The 24,527-nt window shown below is 42.4% G+C and overlaps 1 protein-coding gene across 1 annotated transcript in view; it reads left to right on the top strand.

The window, feature by feature from the left end:
• The first annotated feature begins 233 nt into the window (after positions 1-233).
• pcp4b (Purkinje cell protein 4b) overlaps positions 234-24,527 on the top strand; it is a 40,861-nt gene continuing 16,567 nt past the window's right edge. Inside the window, exon 1 of the mRNA XM_080771952.1 lies at positions 234-378. Coding sequence (XP_080628078.1) covers positions 370-378 — 9 coding nt within the window. The 5' untranslated portion in view covers positions 234-369. The remainder of the gene's footprint in view (positions 379-24,527) is intronic.

The raw sequence follows: 24,527 nt of genomic DNA, 5'->3' as shown, positions 1-24,527 counted from the left end.
ATCTCTGTTCGGAATAACGACATGTTTTGTAGCTACATTTAAATTATGACAGTTCTGAACACTAGATATTCTAGATATTCTAATTATTTGCGGGCGTTCGCCAAAGGTAATGCGTAGCATTGTCCATAACGATGATGATGATGAAAAAGGCTTACACAGCCTATGAATATTTGAAGGGATGGGTTGGTGACTTGTGCATTCCTATTGGTTTAGTGGGAACGTGATGACACGGAGGAGTTGGACTCACACTTTATAAAGCGTCTCTGTCCGCGGCGATGAGCTACTGTTAAAACAAGTCTGTTGCTGTCACTTCAAACTCTGCAGCTCAAGCGTTGGAAACCGCGAACCACCTCGAGATTACGGTCAATCATGAGTGAGGTAGGACATTTTGATTTTACACCAGAGAAATCATTGGAAATTGGAATTGGCGTAATTACGCACGAGTAGGATACGAGTGCAAATACCCACAGGCAGCTACTGTAAGTAGAAGTAAAAGTGGAACAGTTCCCGCCTCGTTCCATTACCCACGGTTTTCTGACAAATATCGTGATTTGTCCCTGTGCTTATTGACACCGAAGAGTCAGTGAGAATACTGTATTTAGGTTTGTGAGTTGGATGTTGCACAGCTGCAGTGTCTTGTAAGTAATAAGCTACCGAGTAGTACCGAATCCGAGCGGACATGTGGGAACTGCGCGTTGAACTCCTTCGATCCATATGGCAATAATTTCTTCCTGTCTTTCTTTTTAAATCTAATTAAACGTATTTATTTCTTTGAGAAATGACTTAATTATCCTTAAGTTGACCTGTCTTTTGTTTTAATTGTTGTAGTTGCCTAGTTGGAGTGTATGCTTGATTCCTAAAGTCTGGTGAGGTTTGCGTGAAAAGATGACGTGATTCCACACTTACAAAAATTGCATGGAACCATACTATGGCCTAGTGTACATATCAACATGGAAATGGTATGACTTTAGCCTGCTATTTTTCAAGGCAGTCAGTGTGTCCTTTTATCACACGCAGGAGAGGTGCTTGAAGGTCAGTAGACCGAAAGCTTGCAAATAAATCTCTTGATTGTGCCTAGATTTGAGTGTGCGGAGCTTCCCTTAATTTTTTCGTCATTATCTAGCCTACTTTTGTGACTCCACCACCTCACTTAAGTTTTTTCAGCGATATGCGTTTTTATTTATTTTTTTAATCACGTGCAGGTTGCAGGAGATAAGAAACTTTCCCCCATCCTATTAAACATATAGCAGCTTGCATTTTCAAAGTAGCTTCATCAGATTTTGGGAGAATAGTAGACACATGCTAATGCTATACTGTATTTATTAGATAGACACATTATGATTGAATTGTATAGGTATTATTTATAGGCTACTACACATTGTAGACTAATGCTGACGATACCACCATGTGTGAGCTTCTTATAATTCAATACATATAGAGAAAGCTGTGACTCCGAGGCAACAGCCTACTAACATCACTGGGGGTTAGAGCATGGAATGGAAAACTGCTGTTAGGTTTTCCCACAGCTCACTGGCCCCTGATCCCCCCCCCCCCCCCCCCCCCCCCCCCCACACACACACACACACACACACACACACACACACACACACACACCACAGATGTTTGGGCTCCATTCATCTGAACGTGTTTGGAGGGGGATATTAATAGCCAGAGAATAAGAATATGATTATTACTTCCAGCACTGTCGGCACAGTCTCTAAAGTTAATGACTTGAGTGTCCACATTGCTCTATTGAGGTCGCTGGCATTTAGTATAGTGTGGCAATGTCATTCACAAGTTAAATAAATAGACAGGCTAAACAACTTGTGATATTCCCTTACAACATGCTTGATGGTGACAAAGTTATGAAACTGGCCATTTATATTACACATATCGGTTTCAACTAAATTATAAATATCAAGCCAGCCACATATTAAAAGTTAAAACATTATTCATTATCATAGGTAATGGAAAATATTTTATGTTGGTCATTAAATCAAATTCCCACGTGACTAAGCCACTTCTATACTGTATGTATGCATTCAGTTCTTGCACATCCATTAGATGTGGACATTCAAAGGTCTCTAACGGATTATTACAAGTATACCTGCGGTCAATTCACTAGACATTCAATAAGTTCCAATTATATACTACTATTTAGTATTTTTTTACATGTTTTATTTATTTATTTAGCGGCTTTCGCCTTTATTTTATATTTTTTAATTTTATAGAGGGACAGACAGTAGGCTGACAGGAAGTGGGGAGAGAGATGGGGGAGTGACTTGCAGTAAGGGCCGTCGGGATCGGGAGTCACACTGCCAGACCAGCCAAGGTGCCTGGACCGCTGAGCCATGGCCGAGGCCTACTATTTAGTATTTGATCTAAGAAAATAATTGAAGAATGAATACCCCTGCATGCATGTGTACACACACACACACACACACACACACACACGGACACACACGGACGGGTTGTTTAGTGCACCCATCACTAATGCAGAGATGAAAACAGGATTTCGTTCATGTGTGCTTTTAGTGAGACACATTGTCCGTTAGATACTTTGCAAGCAAGCCACTTGGAATGTACTTCACTACATATTTTACACTATAAAATGCTACTGGTGTCAGTACACAGTTGCTTGTAGCAGCATCTGTGAGATTTCATTCAGTTGGACAATTGTGTGTGCGTGCCTGCGTACGTGTGTGTGTGTCTGTGTGCTTGCAGTTGTTGCACTTACTGTGTCTAACTGCATGCATTAGCTGCATTTTCTGTGCTTGTTTGCTTTGCATTGATGTGTCCACGTGTGCGCGTGTGTAGCCTTTACTCTGCCAGCGTCAATGACCATCACACAGTTACAGTACAAACATAACGTCGCTGTTGAGTGGAAATCTGTCCAAAACGGCATGTTACTTTTCCAAAAATGGAAAAAGGAAGCTGTGTTCCAATGGATCCAAATCCAATGTAGTTATAATTTAGTCACACGCTCTTGGTATAGTACTTTTCATTGGTTTAATAGTGAATAGCAAAAATAACAAATCTGCAAGCTTGTCACAACACGTCATGGTGCGACACATTGTGAGCTTGTAGATCAGCTATTTTTGCTACCTTTGAGTGACACTGTAGTAGGCGAATGATGAGGCAGTGCATTTATTAGCGAAAAACCCAATAAAGTTGAAATATGGACTAAGATATAGCACACGCTTTTTGCCCGACTGTCCAACCAAAGGAGTTGTGTGTGTGTCTGTCTGTGTGTGCGTGCGTGCGTGTAGGGCATGGGCGGATTAAAGTGAAATATAGGCCATGTGCACAAAATCTCAACACCAGCATCCCCCCCCCCCCCCCCCCCCCCCCAAACACCACTACAAACGCAGCATGGTGCAGTCTCTGGTTGCTGCTGGCTTGCTGTGACTAGCGCGTGGAGTGGACAAAACGCTTTACATTGAATAAATAATCGCAGATGAACATCGCACGGATTACGCTGACTGACACAAACACATTGGAACAATTCAGGAGCACTTTATTAGTGTGTTAATCTGACGTTAGTAGATTATGTTTTCTTCTTGGACATGCGTTTGTGGCACAGTGGCAGGTTATTTAATATGGGATTTTGACAGCTTCATGAAGGGTAATGTATGGCCCCACCCCCAAAAATGGCTGTGTGCCTGCACGGCATGGTCGGGCGTTTATAAGTTACAGCTGTTGAATAATTAAACACCTGTCCTCTGTCTGGTGGAAAGACACCTGAGACTTTTGTTGAATGACAAGCAAAGTAAAGATAACCCCCCCCCCCCCCTGCTGATGATGTTCAATCAGAGGGACGGTTGTGACACCACTCCCCGATAATGGTCAGAAGAGGAGGTGGTGGATGATGAAATTCAGAATGCTTTTCTTCTGCGTAGCTGATTTGCTTTGTCAGGCCCAGTGCACAGCGGAGTTGCTCTCAATCAAAGTCATGCTTCCTCCCCTGCGACTCTCCCCACATCCATCCCTCCCCCCATAACCATTCCAAGCTTGACATGAAGCTAGTAATTGAAGCAGAGCAACCTAGCATGTTCTGGATGAATGCGTCTCCCGCAGTGGTCAGCACTGCGGCCTTCCATCCCTCCTTAATCTCTCTCTCTATCTCTCTCGCTCTTGCTCTCGCTTTCTACAGTCAATGGTCTGCACTTGCTTCCCAGAACACGTACATTGCTCCGAGCTATAACTTTGACACAGTTTCAGCCTGCCCATACTATGTATTAGAACCTTATAATTTTTTTTCTCTTCTATGGCAAATTAATTGAGCCAGCGATATCAGAGATTAGACATTAAACCGAACAACCTGAGTTGCTAAAGCTTTTGGCTTCTTCAAAGTCCAAAGGAGGACTTTGTGAGTTGACAAGTGCAATTAAAAACAAAAGTAGCATTATCTCTTGTTAAAGTTCAAGATTTCTCAGACATGTTTTGGAAAATCTACAAGCTATAATTTTTTGGGGGGCTTTCTAAGGCTTTATTGATAGGACAGTATGCCGACAGGAAATGGGGAGAGCGGTGAGGACACGCAGCAAAGGCCACTGGGATCGGGATTCGAACTCGCAACTAGCTGCCAGGCCACACCATAGCCCAGGCGCCATAGCCCATTTTGCGTTTATATTTGACCAATATTAAAGTAGTTTGCATAAAAACTACAAAGGTGCAGTCTGTTATAGTGCCACCATGAGGCTGTTCAGTGTTATTATTTTCATTGGACTGTGAACCTCTTTACCAAATAGGCCTATAGCAACTGTACCCCTTACACTACACAGACAACTGTTCAAGGTTCGATTATTTATTTGACAGCCCTAGTGTCCCAGGATTCAAACCTGCATCCACCACTTTAATTCTCACTGTATAAAACGTTGTATAGTTTATCACTATATGACAGTGCCTTGGCATTCTACTGTAGGACTTTAAGACTACATCTCAGCTTTCTGATGATGGATATTTTCCAGTGATGGCACTGGCAGCCTTTACCCAAACAATTGGCACAATCAATCATACTATGGTCATGGTGCCCTGTGCAACCTATCACTCGCACGGTACCTGTGGGATCTGCTGCTACACTACTGTATTGGGACTTCTGGATATCGCCCACTTTTTTCTTTGCCTGATATGACAGAGCAAGCACCCTGTTGTGAATGTGCGTAGTGTGTATGAATGGGAGACAGGGCATTATGGGAATCATACTAAATACTCATGCTTAGGACGGCGGTTCTCAAGGTGGCGTGCGGGGACCCCCATGGGTCCTTGAGGGGGTTCCAGTGGGTCCCCATCAAAATTTGTTTAACCACGTTAACCCTGCATAGGCTATTTTATAATATCAGATCTACAAGCTCACTACGTGTCGTCGATGCGACACGTGTAGAAATTCTATTTTCAAAAGGGCAACAATGGTCAAAGGAATCTTGTATGTGGAATATGTTTTGGTCCTTGACATAATTGTATTATTTTTAAGACTCACAATACCATAGACATATGTGGATCATGTCACCATCGTTTGATGGAGCACAAATTAAGCATTATACGTTAGCTTGAAAGTCAGCCGTTATCGTCTGTGTGTTACTCCATCTTGCTACAGAGAATGACTCATGACTTATTCAAGATTGAAGACTCCAGATGTGATATGACTGAGATTCATTAGATCAAATAGAGTATGTACTGTAGATATTTTTAGATCATATTGATCTTCCCCCAGCATCCCCCATTTACATCCCCATGCTCTGGACTAATTAACATCAAAGAGGTGATTGTACTCATTGCACTCATCTCATGTGTGTTTCTGAGTGTGTTGCATGTGAGAGTGAGACTTTACTGTATGTTTTTGCCTTTATACTATGTGCAGGGGCGGCTTTAGGAATCTGGAGGCACTCTCCTCATCCTGTCGTCCCTTCACAATAAAGTGTGTTCCCTTTACCTACCAATGCCGCACATTTTACCCAGGTTAACAGGAAATAGGTGTAACCTAACATTGTGGGAGAGAGCAAGGCAGCGAGTGAGCGAGAGAGAGGGCCAAGGGTGGCGGGGGGGTTGACTGACGCCTGGCGGACAGTCGGAGCTCGGAGGCCCCCCTGAGGGTGGAGGGCCATTTCAATTGAAACTAGTGAAACATAGCAAAGGCCTTGTGTGTGTGTGTGTGTGTGTGTGTGTGTGTGTGTGTGTCGTGTCAGCCCATTATGGAACCTAATTAATGAGACCGTAAGAATGCAGTCCAGATTGACTGCTATGTACCATGCATTGTTTCATGGCACTCAGAAGGTCTCAGGGTGGCTTTGTGAGCTTCAGGGTGAGAGAAGTATTGTATTGGTACCTAGAAAAAGCGGTTGGCTTTAGCCATTGTCTTAACATCTGCAGACTTCTCAATTGGATACATCCTTCACAGCGGTTTTGATGTATACTTTTCACTGGTTACTGTTCTGTTACTGCAGAGACAGGGCCCTAGTTTTTTTTATCTGAACTATGGGTGTGGAGAGGACATTCATCAGTTTTGATCCTTAAGTATATCTTGGGTAAACCGAGGGAATTGAACAACATTAATTTGAATTCGTTCTCATTATTAGCCCAAGATGGGGAAATGGTTCACAGGATACTTTTTACCAGCTGCTATATCCAGTCTCTATCCTTCTTTATACTCTATGGAAAACCATAGAGTATGAAGAAGGATAGAGACTGAACCAGAGCAATAGCCCCGCCCCCCCGCTATTCATGTCAGTGGACGTTTCTCAGTGGCGTTTTGAAGCACCCAAAGAATCGTCTACTTCCGCATTTGACCACCACATTTTGGTGGTCAAATGCAGAAGTGCAACAGAGCGCTCAATGTTAAAGCCCAGCTGCACGGGGTTTCCCTGTCATGAATCCACGGGTCCGCCTGCAGTCCCTCCTCTTACCACTAGGGCCGAGCGCCTCAACGTTGGAGAGCCTCACTGGGGCCTTGTGATTTTCTCATTGGCTGATGTATGTGCACACCACAAATATGTCCGGACGGAAACGAACGACTCAGAACACAATAGTTCCGTCTTAGAGAATTTTGGTTCCTACCTAAACTACTGCGCTTGTTCTTTTCTTCCTTTTTCCTTCTCAATTCTCTTTTTTCATTGCACGTTTAAACTTTGAATGTTTCAAATGTAATCAAGTCAAGTTCATGACTGCAGCAGCAACGGGTTTAATACCACGGATTCAAAAGGCAGTCATTTAATCTTCAAGGCTGTATCTACATTTTGTGCTCGGCCAAATGCCATAGATAAGCTCATCCTGGGTTTTACAGATTTGTAAGCCCACAAACAGAGACTGGTGGTCTGTCCCAACACAGGAGTATTTAAGCAGCTTTCAGACAATAGTCTTCTATGACTGGATTAGAGGACGGCTCTGGATTAGGATTTAATGTGTTGTAGCCTCAACCATTGTGAGACGGACACTTGTTTGCTGTATTTAACTGGCAGATAAGCTACATGCGCCAGGGGTTAAAAAAGGTTAATGGCGCCCAGGGGTTAAAAAGGCTTAACCTTTTTTTTATACATCCCAATGCCATTGGGTTACAATGCAACCTCAGCCAAATGAATCCTCACTCCCTGGCACTAAGCAGTACAATCCCCCTCTGTTGTGTTATATGTGGATTGTCTTCCATAATGGAGGTATTCTTACTCTGACAGATGTGTATCTAACAGAACATTAGTAGTTTAGTCATGGTGTGTAAAAGCGATAGGATGTCACCAACGAACCATAGATCATAATACGTACAGCTGTTGGGTATAGTAAATGATGTATCATAATAGAAACATCCCAAATGCCACAATCTGTCCTTTTAAAGTGGTGTTCATCCACTTTTGATATAACATGTTTGAAAATCCTCATGTAATAATTTAAAAATGTAGAGGATTTTGTACTAAATTAGTCTTGTAGGCAAATCTCCTAAAATGGTTGCAAAGTGAAACATGGGCTGGCAGCCAATGGCTCTAGAGGTTGAGTGGCCATCTTGAAATCGGAAGGTTTCCGGTTCGATCCCTGGGTTCTCCTGGCTGTGTGTCGAAACTTGTCCTTGACCACAACACTGAAACCTATAACTGCTCCAAATGAGCAAGTTGGTGCAAAGTACAGCTAGTCCGCCATCACATCAGTGTGTCACTGTGAATAGGTGAAATAGGGCAGCAACTGTTGATTATTTTGACTTTTTCAAGTGTTTTTGAAAATATATTATTATTATTATTACTAGTCCTTACCCGTTCTGAATATATCAACAGCAAATTATGTTCGCCAGAGACATTTTTCCTTACCCGTTCTATATGAAAAGCAAATCATCTGGCGGAGTCAGGTTAATATAAGGAAGTGTAGGCTACAGACAGACCGAATGACTGACAGACATTTTTCGTTGAATTAATAGATGGATTATTATTATTTATTTATTGCGAATCGATTAATTGTCTGTGTTGTACTTTACAATGGTGTCATGCAAAAATGTGACACTTTCCCAAAATAGGAATTGATTATTTATCTATTTTATTAAATTATTGATTTGGTTTTTTATAATGAATTCAGGATCAATTAGTTTGTTTATATCTTGCACCCCTAATTAATTAGAAAGGCATTGCAAAGTGCTTTGAAGTGGCAGATAGACTTGAAAGGTGCTTTAGAAATGCAGTCTGTTAACCATCACATTTAAAATTAGTTTTCATTTCTCTTCAGCTGCATTTTAAACGAAGCCGAATCCATTCAAATGTATAATCTCATTTTGAAATAAACACTTTAATTTATTTTTACCGAATCCTATTTGCAATCTTGTGCTATTAACTGAACTCATTTGTTCTCGTGTTTGATTCATATCAAGTCGACTCTTATCTCACAGTAAACAAACACTTCATCACCCACTGTGATCTCTATCAACTTGCAATGAAGACATGAACCTCAATTTGCTGCAATCATTGGACGGTAAATCACTCTACTTAGCGCAGAGTGCATACTGAACTTAATGCACCCTGGGTGACTAAATCGCTGGTGTGAAAACAAATTGTTTACTATTGTGCTTCTAATAAATTCACCGGCTTTGTACATGGCTCTGTGATGGGCTTCTGTTGTTTGGTTGCATGCCCTGAATATTGCAGATTTTTATTGATGCATAAAATGCATCAATAAAAATAAATTGACTTAGTTATTAAGTAAGTTGCTTTGGATGACTCAATGAGTGATGAGTGCAATGCAAGGCACTGCATGGCAGCAACAGCAGTCGTTTAATCCAATGTCCCATGGATGAATTTCTATCGGCTTCCAGTCATTATGTTTTCTTCTATTCTATTTATTTTTCTATTGTCAGGATGTGAAATTTAAAATAAAAAGAGAGGAAATTGAAAATCATGACATTTTAGAAAGGATTTTCTCTTGTGATGTTATGTTTAAGATCCCAACCGTGAAATGTAGTAATATATGGTCGTTTGATCATCTCTGTCGTTAAAAAAAAGCTGTTCCATGTCTTGATTGTCTTCTCTCTGTGATCACCACAGGCATGTAGATCAATACACATTTCAGCAATGTCAGCAATATTGCAGTTCTCTGCTATGCATAAGGGGTGGCCAGTGTGTACATTGTCTGATTTCGTAAGCACATAAAACGTTTACTGGGGTCCTCCAAGGGCACACACCCTTTTTGTCCCTCTACACCAAATCTCTTCCCTGAAAATAGCCAATCTACCATCTACAACTAACTACACTACAGTGTCGTTTGAAGAATGCACAGTGAATCCTAGTTTCAGCTAGGCAGGACATATTCATTACAAAAGTAAAAGTCAAAGTAAGAAACTACATTTGATCCTTCACCATCAGCATTTGAAACAGCTCTGCATAACTAAATTGGGCTTATTGTCTTCCTGTGGAAAAATTCCCCATGAGAATGTCCAGACTCCAGAGTTGGTTACGGCCAGTGGACAAGGTCAACAAGGTGACAAGTGACACAGACAGTTGTGTACAGTCGGCTAGCTGTCTCAATGCACTACACTGTGCTGACAGATCTGATCTGACAGATCAGAGTCACAAAGCTATTAGCCTATATTATTGACTTATTCTCTACTCCCATTAGCTGCACTTACTGTATGTGCTAATTTCTACACCAGCTCAAATGATATTGGAGCTCTAGTGCACAGAAGAAGAAGAAGGTTCTGCTGACGTAATTATAAACTAGTTTGAGTGATACGTTTAAGCAAACACAATCACACAGTAATGGCCAGAGAATAGAGGCAGCCAGTTCTGTGCCAGACCATGGGGCTGTACTGTGCCACAGATTAACATCAATCATCATCTCATAGTAAGAATCTGTCATCCAGAATTAATTTGGGACTCAACGTGTTTCCCCAAGGGACATTAGATCCCACTCATCCTTCTCCTTAAATCTTTGCAAGTACTAACATCTTCTAAATCCCACTACACCTTCAGAATAAAATAAAAACATTTTCATAAATGTCCGGGAGGAGAGATTCTCATCTCTATCTCTCCGTTACCCAAAGCAGATTGCTGTAGCGTACAGTTGGCAAGTTTGTCCTATGGTCACTGGCTTTCTCAGTTATCCTGTGATCCTTCCGCTTTTGACTGCCAGGATTTTTATTTATTTTTATATATTTTTTATCCCACGATTTTGTAACCCATTTTTCACCCCTGTGTCAATTATCTAATGTGATCCTGGGCTCTACACACCCTCCACCAACCTAGTCCCCATAAATGGAGGACATGGGGACTGCCAGGATTAATTAATCTATTCATCGCGTTGGTGGATTTATATGAGTAGAATGTTTATAGTTTTATATTTTGTGAATAATGAAAAGTCTGAACCAGGACCTTAAATTATAATGTCCAGACCACCAGAAAATGTAAACCATTAATAGTTATAAGAATATAGGACTTTAAGATTGAGACCAAAGAACCATTATAAAAACCCATGCATTACTGTCACTTTAAGACACTGCTTTAGGAGGAAACCAGATGAATGAAAATGGAGTAATATCTTTTACCTTTTGAGTGAAATGCTCTTTCGAAAAAGATCCTTTTGTAACCATGGAAGTAAAAACCCTTAAAATAGTAATCTTGAAGACAGACACAAGGAAGAGAGAACTTAATATAAGGTTTTAGAATTTTAGTTAAGATTTACAAGAAATGTGTTGCAATTCGGAAGTACAGTTACATATTCATTTACATAAATAATCCAATTGTCTGAGGGATTCCGAATTATTCTTCATCGTTTTATGGATGGAGATGACATCGGTTTGTTGATATTATTTCAATGGTTGGAAATGGTTCATGTCCGCGCTGTCACATGACAAAGTCTGAGGTGGCAATGGCTAGTCCGGAGAAGTGATGATGATGATGGTGTAGCGACGTCGTCGTCACAAGATGGGAAGTTGTTGTCCTGTTAGATGCGTTGCCCTGGCAACGTGTGGATCTGACTTTTTTAGGCTTTTACCTATTCCCTAACATTCAGCTCGCCGTTTTTGCTGTCTCCCGCTAGTAACAAGGTCACTGGTTTAATAAGAACGCTGCTGCCTGAAAAACATTGCCTACAGTATTACAAGTTGCTGGCTGGGGACAGAGACGGGGTGAATCTGGCGACATAAATGATAATATAGGTTAATTAAAGATGATTGGGGCCTCTCTGACCTGACAAACAGGATGTGGAGAAATGTCCAACTTGACATGACGTGTAAACAACATCAATTTGATCCATCACGCGTATTGCCAAGGTTTTTCCCTTTTCAACAATTATTTTGAAGAGCCAAATATCCGTAGCCGGATGTTACGATGACGTAATGTTGTGTGTGGTGTCTTGACCGGTTGTTGTTCTCTCACTCGGTGCAGAAAAAACCTGTGCGCTTGCATAACAAGGCCAGTAAAGCACTGTTTGATTAAGCACAAACTAATACATTGTAAACATGTTATATTGTTTTTAATTGCTCGATTTTGTAAAGTTGGAAATCTCTCCCTTTTTTTTTTACATACACATACCGTTTTATATTAACATTTTAGGAGCGAAAACATATGTTTAGATGCCTGTGACAGCGTGTCAGCAGTTCAGACAATGCTGCTCCGCTTGTGTAAGACAGAAAAACAGCCACGGAAAAAGCGTACGCCAGCTGCGGAGCAGACGTGGGTTTTGAAAATGGAAATTGGAAATGGTAAATGTCGAAAATGTCGGCACCCATATTTTGGCGTACGCACGGTTGATAAATGAGGGCCTAAGGATCTTAGAGCACAACACTGTGATGTGTCCAAAAAGCTGGGAACATACAGTATCCGGAACGCAACTAACAGTGCAAGCGTTTTACAGCCACCACTTTACCACTTTATACGCCTTCTTCACACATGAGGGCCACTGCAATACCTCTCCTCGATTGGACCCAACCACACGTTGGCCACCTCTCTTGTTACAGAACAAGGGACTGCCATGCAGCCCTGTGTTCATTCACCGTCCTTTAATTATCTGTGGCCTACTTCTGCTTCTTTAAATTCTTAATGGCCACTGGAGGCAGCATGAATTTCTCTTGGACCACTCACGCAGCTTAACGGCCTTAAAATAGACCCACGGTGCTGTTGGTTAATTTACTTTTTTTTATTTGATTTGATTAAATAATGGTCTAAAAGGTTATTTCTGGAACCAAAAATGGTTCTTCTAAATGGTGCATTTATATAGCACCTTTATCCAAGGTGCTTTACAGAGATTGTGCATACATTCACACACATGCCGGAGGAAACCATGCAAGGCACCAACTTGCACATCGGGAGCAATTAGGGGTTCAGAGTCTTGCTCAAGGACACTTCGACACTAACTTCGAACTGGGAACCCTGTGGTTCCCATCCGGTCACTCTTCCCCTGAGCCACTGCCGCCTCTATAAAGGCAAAACTCAGAAGACCCAGTTTGGGTCGGTACCTTTGTTCTGTCACATTGTATAACTGTCTTCTGGGCTGTCTTGGCTATATTACAATGTGTGATGGTTCCTTGCTGCAATGCCTCTTGGGACAGCACGTGCTGATGATGGATTCATCATTTCTTGTAATTAGGGGCTTAATTTGAACACCTTGCTCTTTCCAGCTCATTTTCAAAAGCTACTCTCCTGTCACTTGGCCCATAAAAGCCGTCTAGAATATGATCTGGGTCGCCTGGTTAAACAGTGTGGTGCTGAGTCACGTGGACCCTCTTAGGCGCTTAGCGCTGAATGGGGGGCTAACATTACGCGCTTAGCGCTGAATGGGGGGCTAAAGACGTACACTTCTTCAATATCTTCATTGGTGATTTTGATTTCTAATCTTCATCAATTCCTGATGAAGATCTGGTGATAAAACCAGGATTGTAATATAAGATAAGACCTTTATTGATCCTGTGAGGGAAATGCAGTCGCAAAGGCAGCACACCGGTTAAATTACAGCTTCAGGGAAAGACAAGACAAGTAGTGTAGATACATCGTGTAAAGACATCACACTGATCACACAGAAGAAAAAACACCAATAATTAACTAAATATTCAATAGTATACACCCTGAACAGTGCTTGCATTATGCAGGACAAAATAAAGAATAAGAATACAGATAACATGTCAGATATCCTGTCCTTTCCACATTTGGAGTTACACCATGGCAAGGTCAACCCAAACCTCTTACCCTTTAAGTGAGCTCTGGTGAGACAAAGAGCTGATGTGGAGTACTGAGCATGATAGCTTGGGACGAGGAGATAAAGAATGATAAAACTAGCAAACTAGCCAACAGCAAAAGGATGATAGTCAAACCCTAGCCCTATAGCTGATGAACTTCCTGAATATTGTACTTTAAAACTAGCTGTCAATATGGAATGAATCCAGAATGAGCAACTGGCATGACCTATTTCTTGACTAAAATGATGTCAGACACGGTTATTGCTGGACTGTATAAATATAGAATATAGATTAAATGGATATAGTTTCCGCATTCCAGTAACCTTTGTTCTTTTAGCAGTCTGGCAACACGTTGTGACCTTGTAGATTGGCAATTTTGACTATTTCTTAGAAGTATTTATTATTATTTATGGAAATATGTATATATTTTCCTTTTTTTTAATTAATAAATTATGGTAAGCGGGGAAAAAAAGAATAAAAGGGAATACAAAATGGGTCTGACCACGATCCACAAAAGGGTCCCGACTCCCTATTTGTTTGGGAGGCACTGCAGTAGAGGGGAGTAGAGTGCATTGGATGCAGTGGAAAAGTGCAACTGTGCTTTTATGAATTAGACGATTGGCAGCCAATATTATATGGTATTGATTGAAAAATTTACCTTAGAAAAATCTGGACATATTGCATTCTTTATGTCCCTTGTTCTCAGCAATGTATTAATTTCTTTTAAAATAAACAACAGTTGAACAATCTGCACCAGTGCAGATAATTGAACAGCGAGCATTTACATGGCTTATGAGTCATATTCTATACAATCAATGCATTACATGGCACAGTTACAGTAGGTTACGTAATCAGTCGTGAAAATTAACATCAGTTTGATAAGAAATTCTGTCATTCAGCATAATAAAACTAAGTAGAATGAATTTAACTGGCGTGTAATGATATGTATAGCTTGCGGAGTTAGTTCAGTCAGATATACTCGAGGGGTTTCATGCCGTGCTCAAGGGCGCATACATGTACTCAAGGGGTCAATATGCTGCATTACTATGTGGGTGTATTCAGTGTGTGCAAGACCCACACGTCATTCGATGATGTGGCAGTTAGCTGACCAATTGGGCGGGCTACTTAAGCTCACTAGTCTGCATGCTCTTCCTCCCTTCCTTCTGCATATGGTTCCTGGTTGTTATGTGATGTTTGCTCCCACCACCACCCCAGCACCACCGGTGGGCTCTGTTATTTATGTTCCCCATGGGTTTTTTTATTGTATATCTATCTCCCTGCTCGTAATGTTTAATGATAGTGTTTGATTGTGCCGAGCAGGGAGAAAATACAGCAGAGCCGATCGCCAAGATAATATATTATATGCACACTTGTATTCTCATTCTATAATAAATATTAGTTATATCTATTTGTGAGTTGTCTGACTGAACTATTATTGTGTAATGTGTACCGGTATATCCAGTGGAAATGGCAATATTTTCCCCTTAAAACCCATTCAGGACTGAAACCCCTTTAGGTGTTTTAAGGATTATGTTATACTTTGGCTATTGAAAAATACCAGATCTACAAGCTCATAACATGGCACAGAGAGCTGTGCTACAAGCTTGTAGATCTGCTATTTTTGATAAATCGTGAAAATGTGGCTCAAACCACCAGAGTGTTTTAACTCTAAATGGGTTAATATTGAAGGCCAAGTGATACACACAAGCATCTCTCTAATTCTGTTAACATTTAACAAAATTATGATCTGATTATCATGAAATTGCAGACTATATACTGTACACACGCGTATATTTGTCAAAACATATAGACCCGGGTGACAGTTCACTCAGGATTTTACAGTGTTTTATATATGTTTCAGATGTTCCTCTACAAGTTGAGTGTTTACACTGGTATGGCATTTTAATTTCATCCTATTAGATTTTTAGTCCTGTCGCACATACAGCACTTGGTGGTAGCCTAGGGAAATGGTCTTTAATCAGCTCCACCAATCAAGCGGCTGATCGCACCGCCAAACAGCCTGATCGCAGGGAACTCCCGCACCTATTTACCAGCCTGGTTAGTTTGTTGCTCTCCACACACCCGGGCTGACACCAGAGTGACGACACCCCTTGGTGCATGCCACAAGTACAGTCCCATTCCAGGGTGCTGACCCAGGAGCCATCCTTCTCACTAATGATAAAATTGGAGAACATGCCATTTCAGGGCTCATTAAACGTGTAATAGACGGGAGTTAAAGAACTAGGGGCTCCAATTTCGTCGCCGCCGTTACCCACGAGTCGCGACGCGGCCTGAAAGTCAGCCACTGCCCGAAAATTACGAGTATAGGAGCTTGCTCTGTCCCTAAATGGTATTTTGATCCAGCGTCACTTATGCCAACACCGGTATTTGCGCCTAGAGGTGTGATAACTTAAGTATACAAGCATAATTGTCAACTTGAACTTCATACAGTATAACTAAGGTAGATACAGTGTGTGGGCTCCAAGGTAGATAGTGCTGAGTGGCAGAATGCAAATATACAGATGTGTGTGTGTGTGTGTGTGTGTGTGTGCGCGCGTGAGTGAGTGAGTGAGTGAGTGAGTGAGTGCGTGCGCGCGTGTGTGCATGCGTGCGTGTGCATGTGCACGGGTGTTTGATCAAGGGCCTGCGTCTGCCAAGCCAAGGACAGCTCTGTGGGTGTGTGACACGCACTGGCCCGCCTGCTTTTTGCTTAGGTACATAATTTCAGCGAAAGCACTCCTCCGCTAGTGTTTGAGTAGAACAATGTAAATGAACGCAGCGAGAACAGCCCGCATGCCTCGGTTGCTGACAGTAGTGGAGGAGGGGGCCTCCAGCGCACCGTTTTCACAAGGATGGCTTTTCTTTCCAACTCTGTTGTATGAGTCAGAGATACAAAAGCACAACATTGTATGTTACTGTAGCTGCAGAGTACACCATACAACAATAATGTCGGGTTAACTCTGATAGTATACAAATTTAACCAAATGGTTTTGGTATACTCTCAGAGTTTACATGGATAAATTAACACGATGTAATTTAGTTGCTGCTGCAATGCAAAAATAATATATACAAGTGTGTCTGACATACAGAACTTACTCAACAGTATAGGAGCTGACACTACAGTTTTGTGACTCAGGAACAGTGACTGCCACCAGGGAAATGGGACTGGAACGCACAGCTGAGTGTCAGTACGTGCCTCCTGGAACAGCAATCAGGCGATTCCCTCGGTACTAGCCCCTGCCAAGCACCATCACATGGCTGATGTTTATGACATCGCAAATCAGCCAGCCTCTACCCCTCTGAGAACAGGTGCAGTCCTGCTACACCGGTCCCCAAAGTTCCACTCCAAAGGACCACCACGTCCAGACGTGTCCTTCATAACAGGGGTCTGCAACCTTTTTTAAATGAAGTGCCATGTTTTTCTTTTCTATAGTCAGTGTGCTATGTCAACATTAATGTTAATTGATACGTACCTCATCAAAACTTCCAACATATTTTGATATTCCACAAATATTTTCTTTCACATTGTTATAATGATCATTAGATCATTATAACCCATCAATTTGCAATAAACACCAGACTCACTCCCCAGTCAGAGTTCAGAGTTTTAATGAATGTAGAATTATGCGTAGGATGTAATTACACGTTTGAGGGACTTGACTATTTTTTCCAATGGTTTATTTTTAATCAAAAAATCTGTCTCTCACACTTATGCCAGTGTGCCAATGTTCACCCTCCTTTGTGCCAATGTTGGCACCGTTGCCAAAGGTTGCCTGCTAGAATAATGACTGAAGTGGGGAAAGTTCACGTGATTTTACGAAAATATAGGAAACCAAAATAAACAGATTTGTTGGGCAGCAGTTAATCAAAGCCTTTCATAAGTTGTAGGCAGCAGTGCAGATTTGACCCTCCGCTCTCCCAGGCTGTGTACTGAGCAAAATACATAAGCCCAGTAACATCTGAGCAGCCAAAGCAGTAAAAGCAATTATCCCTCCCACGGGGACCAGAAAATCCCCTCCCCCTACATTCTCTACACTAGATATAATCATTATCAAATAGAGAACTATGTTTGAAACTGGTGAAAAGGGCAAAACAAGCAAGGACAGGATTGTAAATGGTAGCATATTATTATTAATATAGAGAAAGAGAAAAATGGAAACCATCTTAAACACGGAGTTGATTTGGATGTGAAATACATGAGACATAATTTTACATTAAGTGGTTTGAGATGTAATTTGTTCCAAAATGGCAAGATTCAAATTAAAGTCGTCTCTGAATATTTGGAATACAGAAATTGCCTGAGTGAATGACTTAAAAGGGCGCAGCATGTTGCATAATCATACATAATATTGGCTTCTGAACAATTGTGCACAACGCAACAATTTGCAACAATTTGCTTAATGGGTTGCCATTTATGATATTACACATTATTGTTTTGCAAGGAATAGCACACAGTAAAATCCTCAGTGTTAATATATCCATGTGTAATGTTGAGAAAGTAGAAATGAAACCAAATGGACTCTTACGGGTTAATCAACCACTCAATATTTGACAGTGTATAGTCCGACAGTATCACAGAGTGCAATGTTTCAAGGTTTTCTTTATTGTTACATCGTGTGTAGGGATAGCCTACTGTATGTACAGTACATGTATAATGAATTTGTTCTGTACTACCTAGACATTAGCAATAATAATAGTAAAATCACACCAGTGTGAACTGAGTGGTGCAACTCCGTGTGGGGGTCTCCGGGGGGGCCTCCCCGCGTCCGTGTGTGTGTGTTAGGCTGCACAACAGTGCCACTTGGTGGTGCTATTTTCATGCTCGGACGGACCCAGCCATGCACGGACCCAGCCAGCCAGGGACACACATTGCTATGGAGTGGTTGCACCACAAAAAAATACTACTACACTGTAAATCGAGCATTATAATTCTTTATCAGGCCATGTAAAGGTTATACCACTGTGGCAGAGAGTCTTCAACAGGCCGGGGACCACCACAAAACCACAAGGCAGCATTTATCACGGTAATGGAGTTGTCCTCGGCTCTAATTCCCTCCCCAGTGGATGTGGGGGGTTTGTTTTTATGACTGGTGCCAGCTATAACACTGCTGATATAACTGTATGTTTAGCATGAGTCACAGCTATAATTCTGCGCTATTAATGACCAAGTTCCTCATGTTCATGTCTGACAGACTGATATTTAAATCTGATTTCACCCATTCAATCTGTGAAAGCATCTGTGTCATGTTAGGTTTTATCTATAGCATATTGTTTATCAAAGTAGGGTCCGGGACGTGTGTGTGTGTGTGTGTGGGGGGGGGGGTGTAACCACTTTAACAATTATTTCATACTTTGGCTATTCAAAAACAGCTAAGGTCATAGGCTAGAGTTTAGAAAAACCAGATGAGTTTAGAAAAATCGCTCTTTGAGATAGGGGTCCGCGGCCAAATACATTTTTTTAGCACAACATCGGCCTCAGCCCTCAGGTCTTAATCTCAGAGGAGTGCACTTTTCCTTTTCCCCCCCCTTTTTTAAGATTTGTTTTTGGCTTTTGTGTCTTTGACAGGAAAGAGGGAGAGCGAGAAGTGGAGAGACAGGCAGCAAAGGTCGTCATGAACGGGACTCGAACATGCGACACTCAGTCAGGCTAGAGCCTATAATGTGGCATGCACCTGGACCACTCGGCCAGCGGGCGCTCCCAGAGTGCACTTTGTCATCTACAGGCTGTTGGCTCCAGTGTCATAATTGATAATAATTGAATCCCCACACCTTTGGGGTATTTTTGTCACTCTACATTTGGACATACAGCATGTGGAATTTGTCCTTTAGTCATTAGGATAGGTAATCCTAATAGTTAGCGGACAAATGAGTGCTATGAATACAGCCATGCAAGTGGAGGTTTAAGTATTTGGCTTAGGACACTTTGACACTAAGACCATGGTTGGGGCCCAGCCGAGGTCCCTCTGATTCCCAGACGGCCCTTCTACCCATCCAGATATGGCCATCCTAGCTTTAGTTGTATTTATTCGCAGACAGTACAAAAATAGGTAACATTAAAAGACAGCAATAAGTGCAGGTGAGACTATATATGCCCTTTTAGACTATATATGCATGCATAATATGCTCATTGTGCTGTACCTTTTCCACTAAAAGTGACTCCTATATATAGTATCTTGTTACTACACCAACACCTATAGACGTCGACTGTGAACATAGATAGAGACGTTACTTTTATCGCTTACTGCGTGTCCCAGTCTGTCACACTAAAGTAGTTTACCCACAGTGCACAGTGGTCTATGAAGCCTCATACAAAACACCACTGAGTAGATTCTCTGGTCCTGTTAATCGTTGGCTCTGCACCATTTCTTCTCAGTTTAAAATGTTCTATTACTATTACTACTATTACTGGGGGGACTGCAACGAGGCAGCACAGTTTATGTATCTAGGAAGACATATAGTGGTGAGTCCTCTGTGTGTGTGTGTGTGTGTGTGTTGTGTTTCTTACACCCCTCCCACGGGCTGCATTCAACGGGATTTCTGAAGAGCCAGCGAGGGGGAGAAAGGATCAAAGTGGAAAACACTGTTTTACGAGCCTCTCAGCAGTGCAGTACCCGCCCAGCATGCTTTGAACGTCCCCACCACAGACACTGCACTGTAGAGACTGGCTCACACACCATCTAGTAGTGTAAGTGTAGTGGTGTGAACATGCTGGCAATGTAGCGACCATCTTGTCTGTCTGTCTGTCTGTCTGAAGGTCCAATGGTTGGGTGACCTTCATGTAATCTCCACGAGAAGGTGTGGACAAATGTGCATACCGGTAATTTGAACTACGAACTAGCCATACATGGGATTTGCCTCGAGCTGAAATCAGGCTGATCTGGTGGGTTGGAATGAAGTACTGTAAGAGGCGGTGGAATTAAGCCAGAGTTGTACTTTGTTGTGTACGCTGATGTCACATGCCAAAAATAACTGAGCTACAAGCTCTTCGCTATTTTTGGCACGTGGCAGTGTCACATGGCAGAGCATATCAATTGAGCATTATCCAAAGGATTCCCTCTGAACATATCTCACTGTCACCTGCTCTGTATTCTTACTGTATTTCTCCCTCCTACCCCCACTTCTCTCTCTCTCTCTCTTTCTAGCCAAAGACTGGCTGTATTGAATCATATATATATATATATACACAGTACATACACACAGTATATAAAATATTTCATATGCACATTAGATATTCTGCTTGTGTGTGTGTGTGTGAGCGTGCATGAGATCCTAAATTAACCCCCGAAGGCATAATACTGCAGCAGCCACTGTGGAATTGGCAAGGAGTGTTGTGTGTTTGTGTGTCTAATCAATGTGTGTTTGAGCGTGTACACACACAGTACAATGCGGTTTTCATATGTGTGTGTGTGTGTGTGTGTGTGTGTGTGTGTGTGTGTGTGTGTGTGTGTGCATGCATCAGCAGAGTGAGGATAGTCCCTTTCCACTTCAGTAATCCCACTCATCAAGCTGCTGTTATTACAATTTACACTTGTCTCAAGTTCTCAACCCCTCAGACCTGCTCAGCCATAATGGTATGACTCTCCGCTGCCTTCTGGCTATAAGTAAGACAATGCGGTCTCCTATCAAATCTGCAAAGATCTCAGAACATTTGCCATAAATATAATTACTATTACTATACTAATTACTATTATTATTAACTGTCATGTATAATAGCGATTAAGTGTAATATTTATGCCTAAGTTTTAACCCTGTTAAATCCTTAGGATCCTTTCCTGGGGCTACACTTACATTTACAGCTAAAATGTTGCTGTAAATGTGGTCTTTTGTATTTATTTGTGTGATGAAAGGACACTAACGTGTGAGGATGTTTTCTCACTTTCTGCCGGCTATGAGACCAAGGCGAGCGTTCTAGTATCCTCAGTCAGGTACTACTTGCAAGGTCCCATATCAGCTGATATGGCAACGCGAGCGACCCTCTAGCTGCTCAAAATCCATTAAGACATGAGGCTGAACATACAAATGCCTTAAAAATCAATAGTTCTCACTGTTAAAAAAGATTTGATAATAAAAGATGCTTTGCTCTTAATGCTCTATTGTATTTGTGAATGCATGTCATTGTTACGGTTTTGTGTGTGTGTGTGTGTGTGTGTGTGCAGAAATCGTCTCTGCCGAGTGGAAACCTTGTATGTCCAACACTGTAGTATGATCAAGTAGGGCGTTCATTTATGAAAAAAGTTAAAAGAAAAACATTACAGTCATGGAGATAGGAGATTTCTGCCCGACAGCAACAAATTGCAGTTTGGTGTGTTCAGCGAGTGGTTCTCCCTGACTGACCAGAGGCTGATATCAGCAATTCACACGTTTGTCTTGGGTTGGTATTGGTAGTCAGGATGTGACTCTTGTTCATGCTGCTGATGTTCATTTGAAGTGATGGCCTGTTGGAGACTCAGCTCTTCCCTTTGAACTGAGATTAGTGACAAGGCGAGGAACCAGACATTTGCCTTATCTGGACCTGGTAATTGTTATTGGACCTCCAGGGAGGCAAGGAGATGAACTCAGCACCTTGGCTATAATTGTACAACAATGTATAGAACTGTTTGTCTGTAAGGTGTGGGAGTTTCAATTTATTGCTTGACAAGTTAGTACTGTCCTCAGAGGGGAGGCATTATTGTTCTGACAGCCTGATAAAACATACAGTATAAAGAAATACAGCAATGTCATAAACAGGCAATATCCAATATTCTACACATGTTGAATGAGTAATAAGCTGTCCTACATTTTGTACCAATTTTTCAGTCTCCAGTGATTTTGTGTTCTCGCGCCCACGCATCAAAGTGTGACATGCACTCTTTGATATTCATGCAGGGAGAGAAGCCGAGCATGTACCATCATGGTGCCTTCTCCCCATCTCAACTATTATCCATTATAGCCTTCCATTATAGCATGGAAGGCTTTCTGATATGACCAAAATGGGGAAAACCTGTGGGCAAGATGGGGAATGGCTTCGGAGAAGGTCACGGTGAAAAGCGTATAGGAAAGAATAGCTCAGAGACGAGGTGCATGAAATATGGAATGAAATATTTTACCATGTGTTATTACCTGCATAAACTCACCAGCATTTCCCCTTAGAATGTATTCCGGGCTGCGATGACAAATCATGAAATGCTTCGCTGAGATTCAATATGAGTTAACAAGACTATTTAAGCCTAATTAAGCCAGATTTGGATTTTGGATACATGCCAGTGTGGATAGTTGTTAGGAAACGCTGGAGGCTTTTCATTTGAAATAAAGCATGCAGGTAGCTGATACTTGACTTGTGTAGCGTGGGCAGTGACCGATCAGATTATTGAATGTGACGGGGTAGAAACCATGAAATACATAACTCTGTCATGCATGTGTTTTTCATTTGGGAGTCAGTCAGACAGACAGACAGACAGACAGACAGACAGACAGAATTTTGGTCCCCCAGCAAAAAACAAAACTAAGACCCAAACAGACCTATGTGTCTTTATATTGTCACAGCGCTTTATGTGAAGTGACAACAAAAGAGAGAAAAGTGAGATACTTGCTTGACCAAATGTGGTTTTGGTTAGGCATGTTGCACAACCTATGTTGAAAAGATTGCAGACAGAGGTTCATTTGACGGCCAGAGGTTAAACTTCTCTCAGGATTTTATTAGATGCTGCAGTATCTGCATTTCTCTCTTGATCTCAACTATTTTTACCCTTCATTTATTTTTTCTCTTCAACCATCCGTCTCCTATTCCATCAAACCCTCTTCCTCTCTTCTGTTCATTCATTATTTCTCTTATTATTTATTATCTCACTGCCCCATCTCCACTCTCACTGCCCCATCTCCTCTCACTGCCCCATCTCCTCTCTCACTGCCCCATCTCCACTCTCACTGGCCCATCTCCTCTCTCACTGCCCCATCTCCTCTCACTGCCCCATCTCCTCTCACTGCCCCATCTCCTCTCTCACTGCCCCATCTCCTCTCTCACTCCCCATCTCCTCTCACTGCCCCATCTCCTCTCACTGCCCCATCTCCTCTCACTGCCCCATCTCCTCTCTCTGCCCCATCACTGCCCCATCTCCTCTCACTGCCCCATCTCCTCTCTCTGCCCCATCTCCTCTCTCACTGCCCCATCTCCTCTCTCACTGCCCCATCTCCTCTCACTGCCCCATCTCCTCTCACTGCCCCATCTCCTCTCACTGCCCCATCTCCTCTCTCACTGCCCCATCTCCTCTCACTGCCCCATCTCCTCTCACTGCCCCATCTCCTCTCACTGCCCCATCTCCACTCTCACTGCCCCATCTCCACTCTCACTGCCCCATCTCCACTCTCACTGCCCCATCTCCACTCTCACTGCCCCATCTCCACTCTCACTGCCCCATCTCCTCTCTCACTGCCCCATCTCCTCTCACTGCCCCATCTCCTCTCACTGCCCCATCTCCTCTCTCACTGCCCCATCTCTCTCTGCCCCATCTCCTCTCTCACTGCCCCATCTCCTCTCACTGCCCCATCTCCTCTCACTGCCCCATCTCCTCTCTCACTGCCCCATCTCCTCTCTCTGCCCCATCTCCTCTCTCACTGCTCCATCTCCTCTCTCACTGCCCCATCTCCTCTCACTGCCCCATCTCCTCTCTCACTGCTCCATCTCCTCTCTCACTGCCCCATCTCCTCTCTCACTGCCCCATCTCTCTCTGCCCCATCTCCTCTCACTGCCCCATCTCCTCTCACTGCTCCATCTCTCTCTGCCCCATCTCCTCTCTCACTGCCCCATCTCTCTCTGCCCCATCTCCTCTCACTGCCCCATCTCCTCTCACTGCTCCATCTCCTCTCTCACTGCCCCATCTCCTCTCTCACTGCCCCATCTCTCTCTGCCCCATCTCCTCTC

This window comes from Protomyctophum bolini, assembly GCF_963924005.1.
Source record: "Protomyctophum bolini genome assembly, chromosome: 9".
Taxonomy (NCBI): domain Eukaryota; kingdom Metazoa; phylum Chordata; class Actinopteri; order Myctophiformes; family Myctophidae; genus Protomyctophum; species Protomyctophum bolini.
This window is presented reverse-complemented; position numbering and strand designations above follow the sequence as displayed.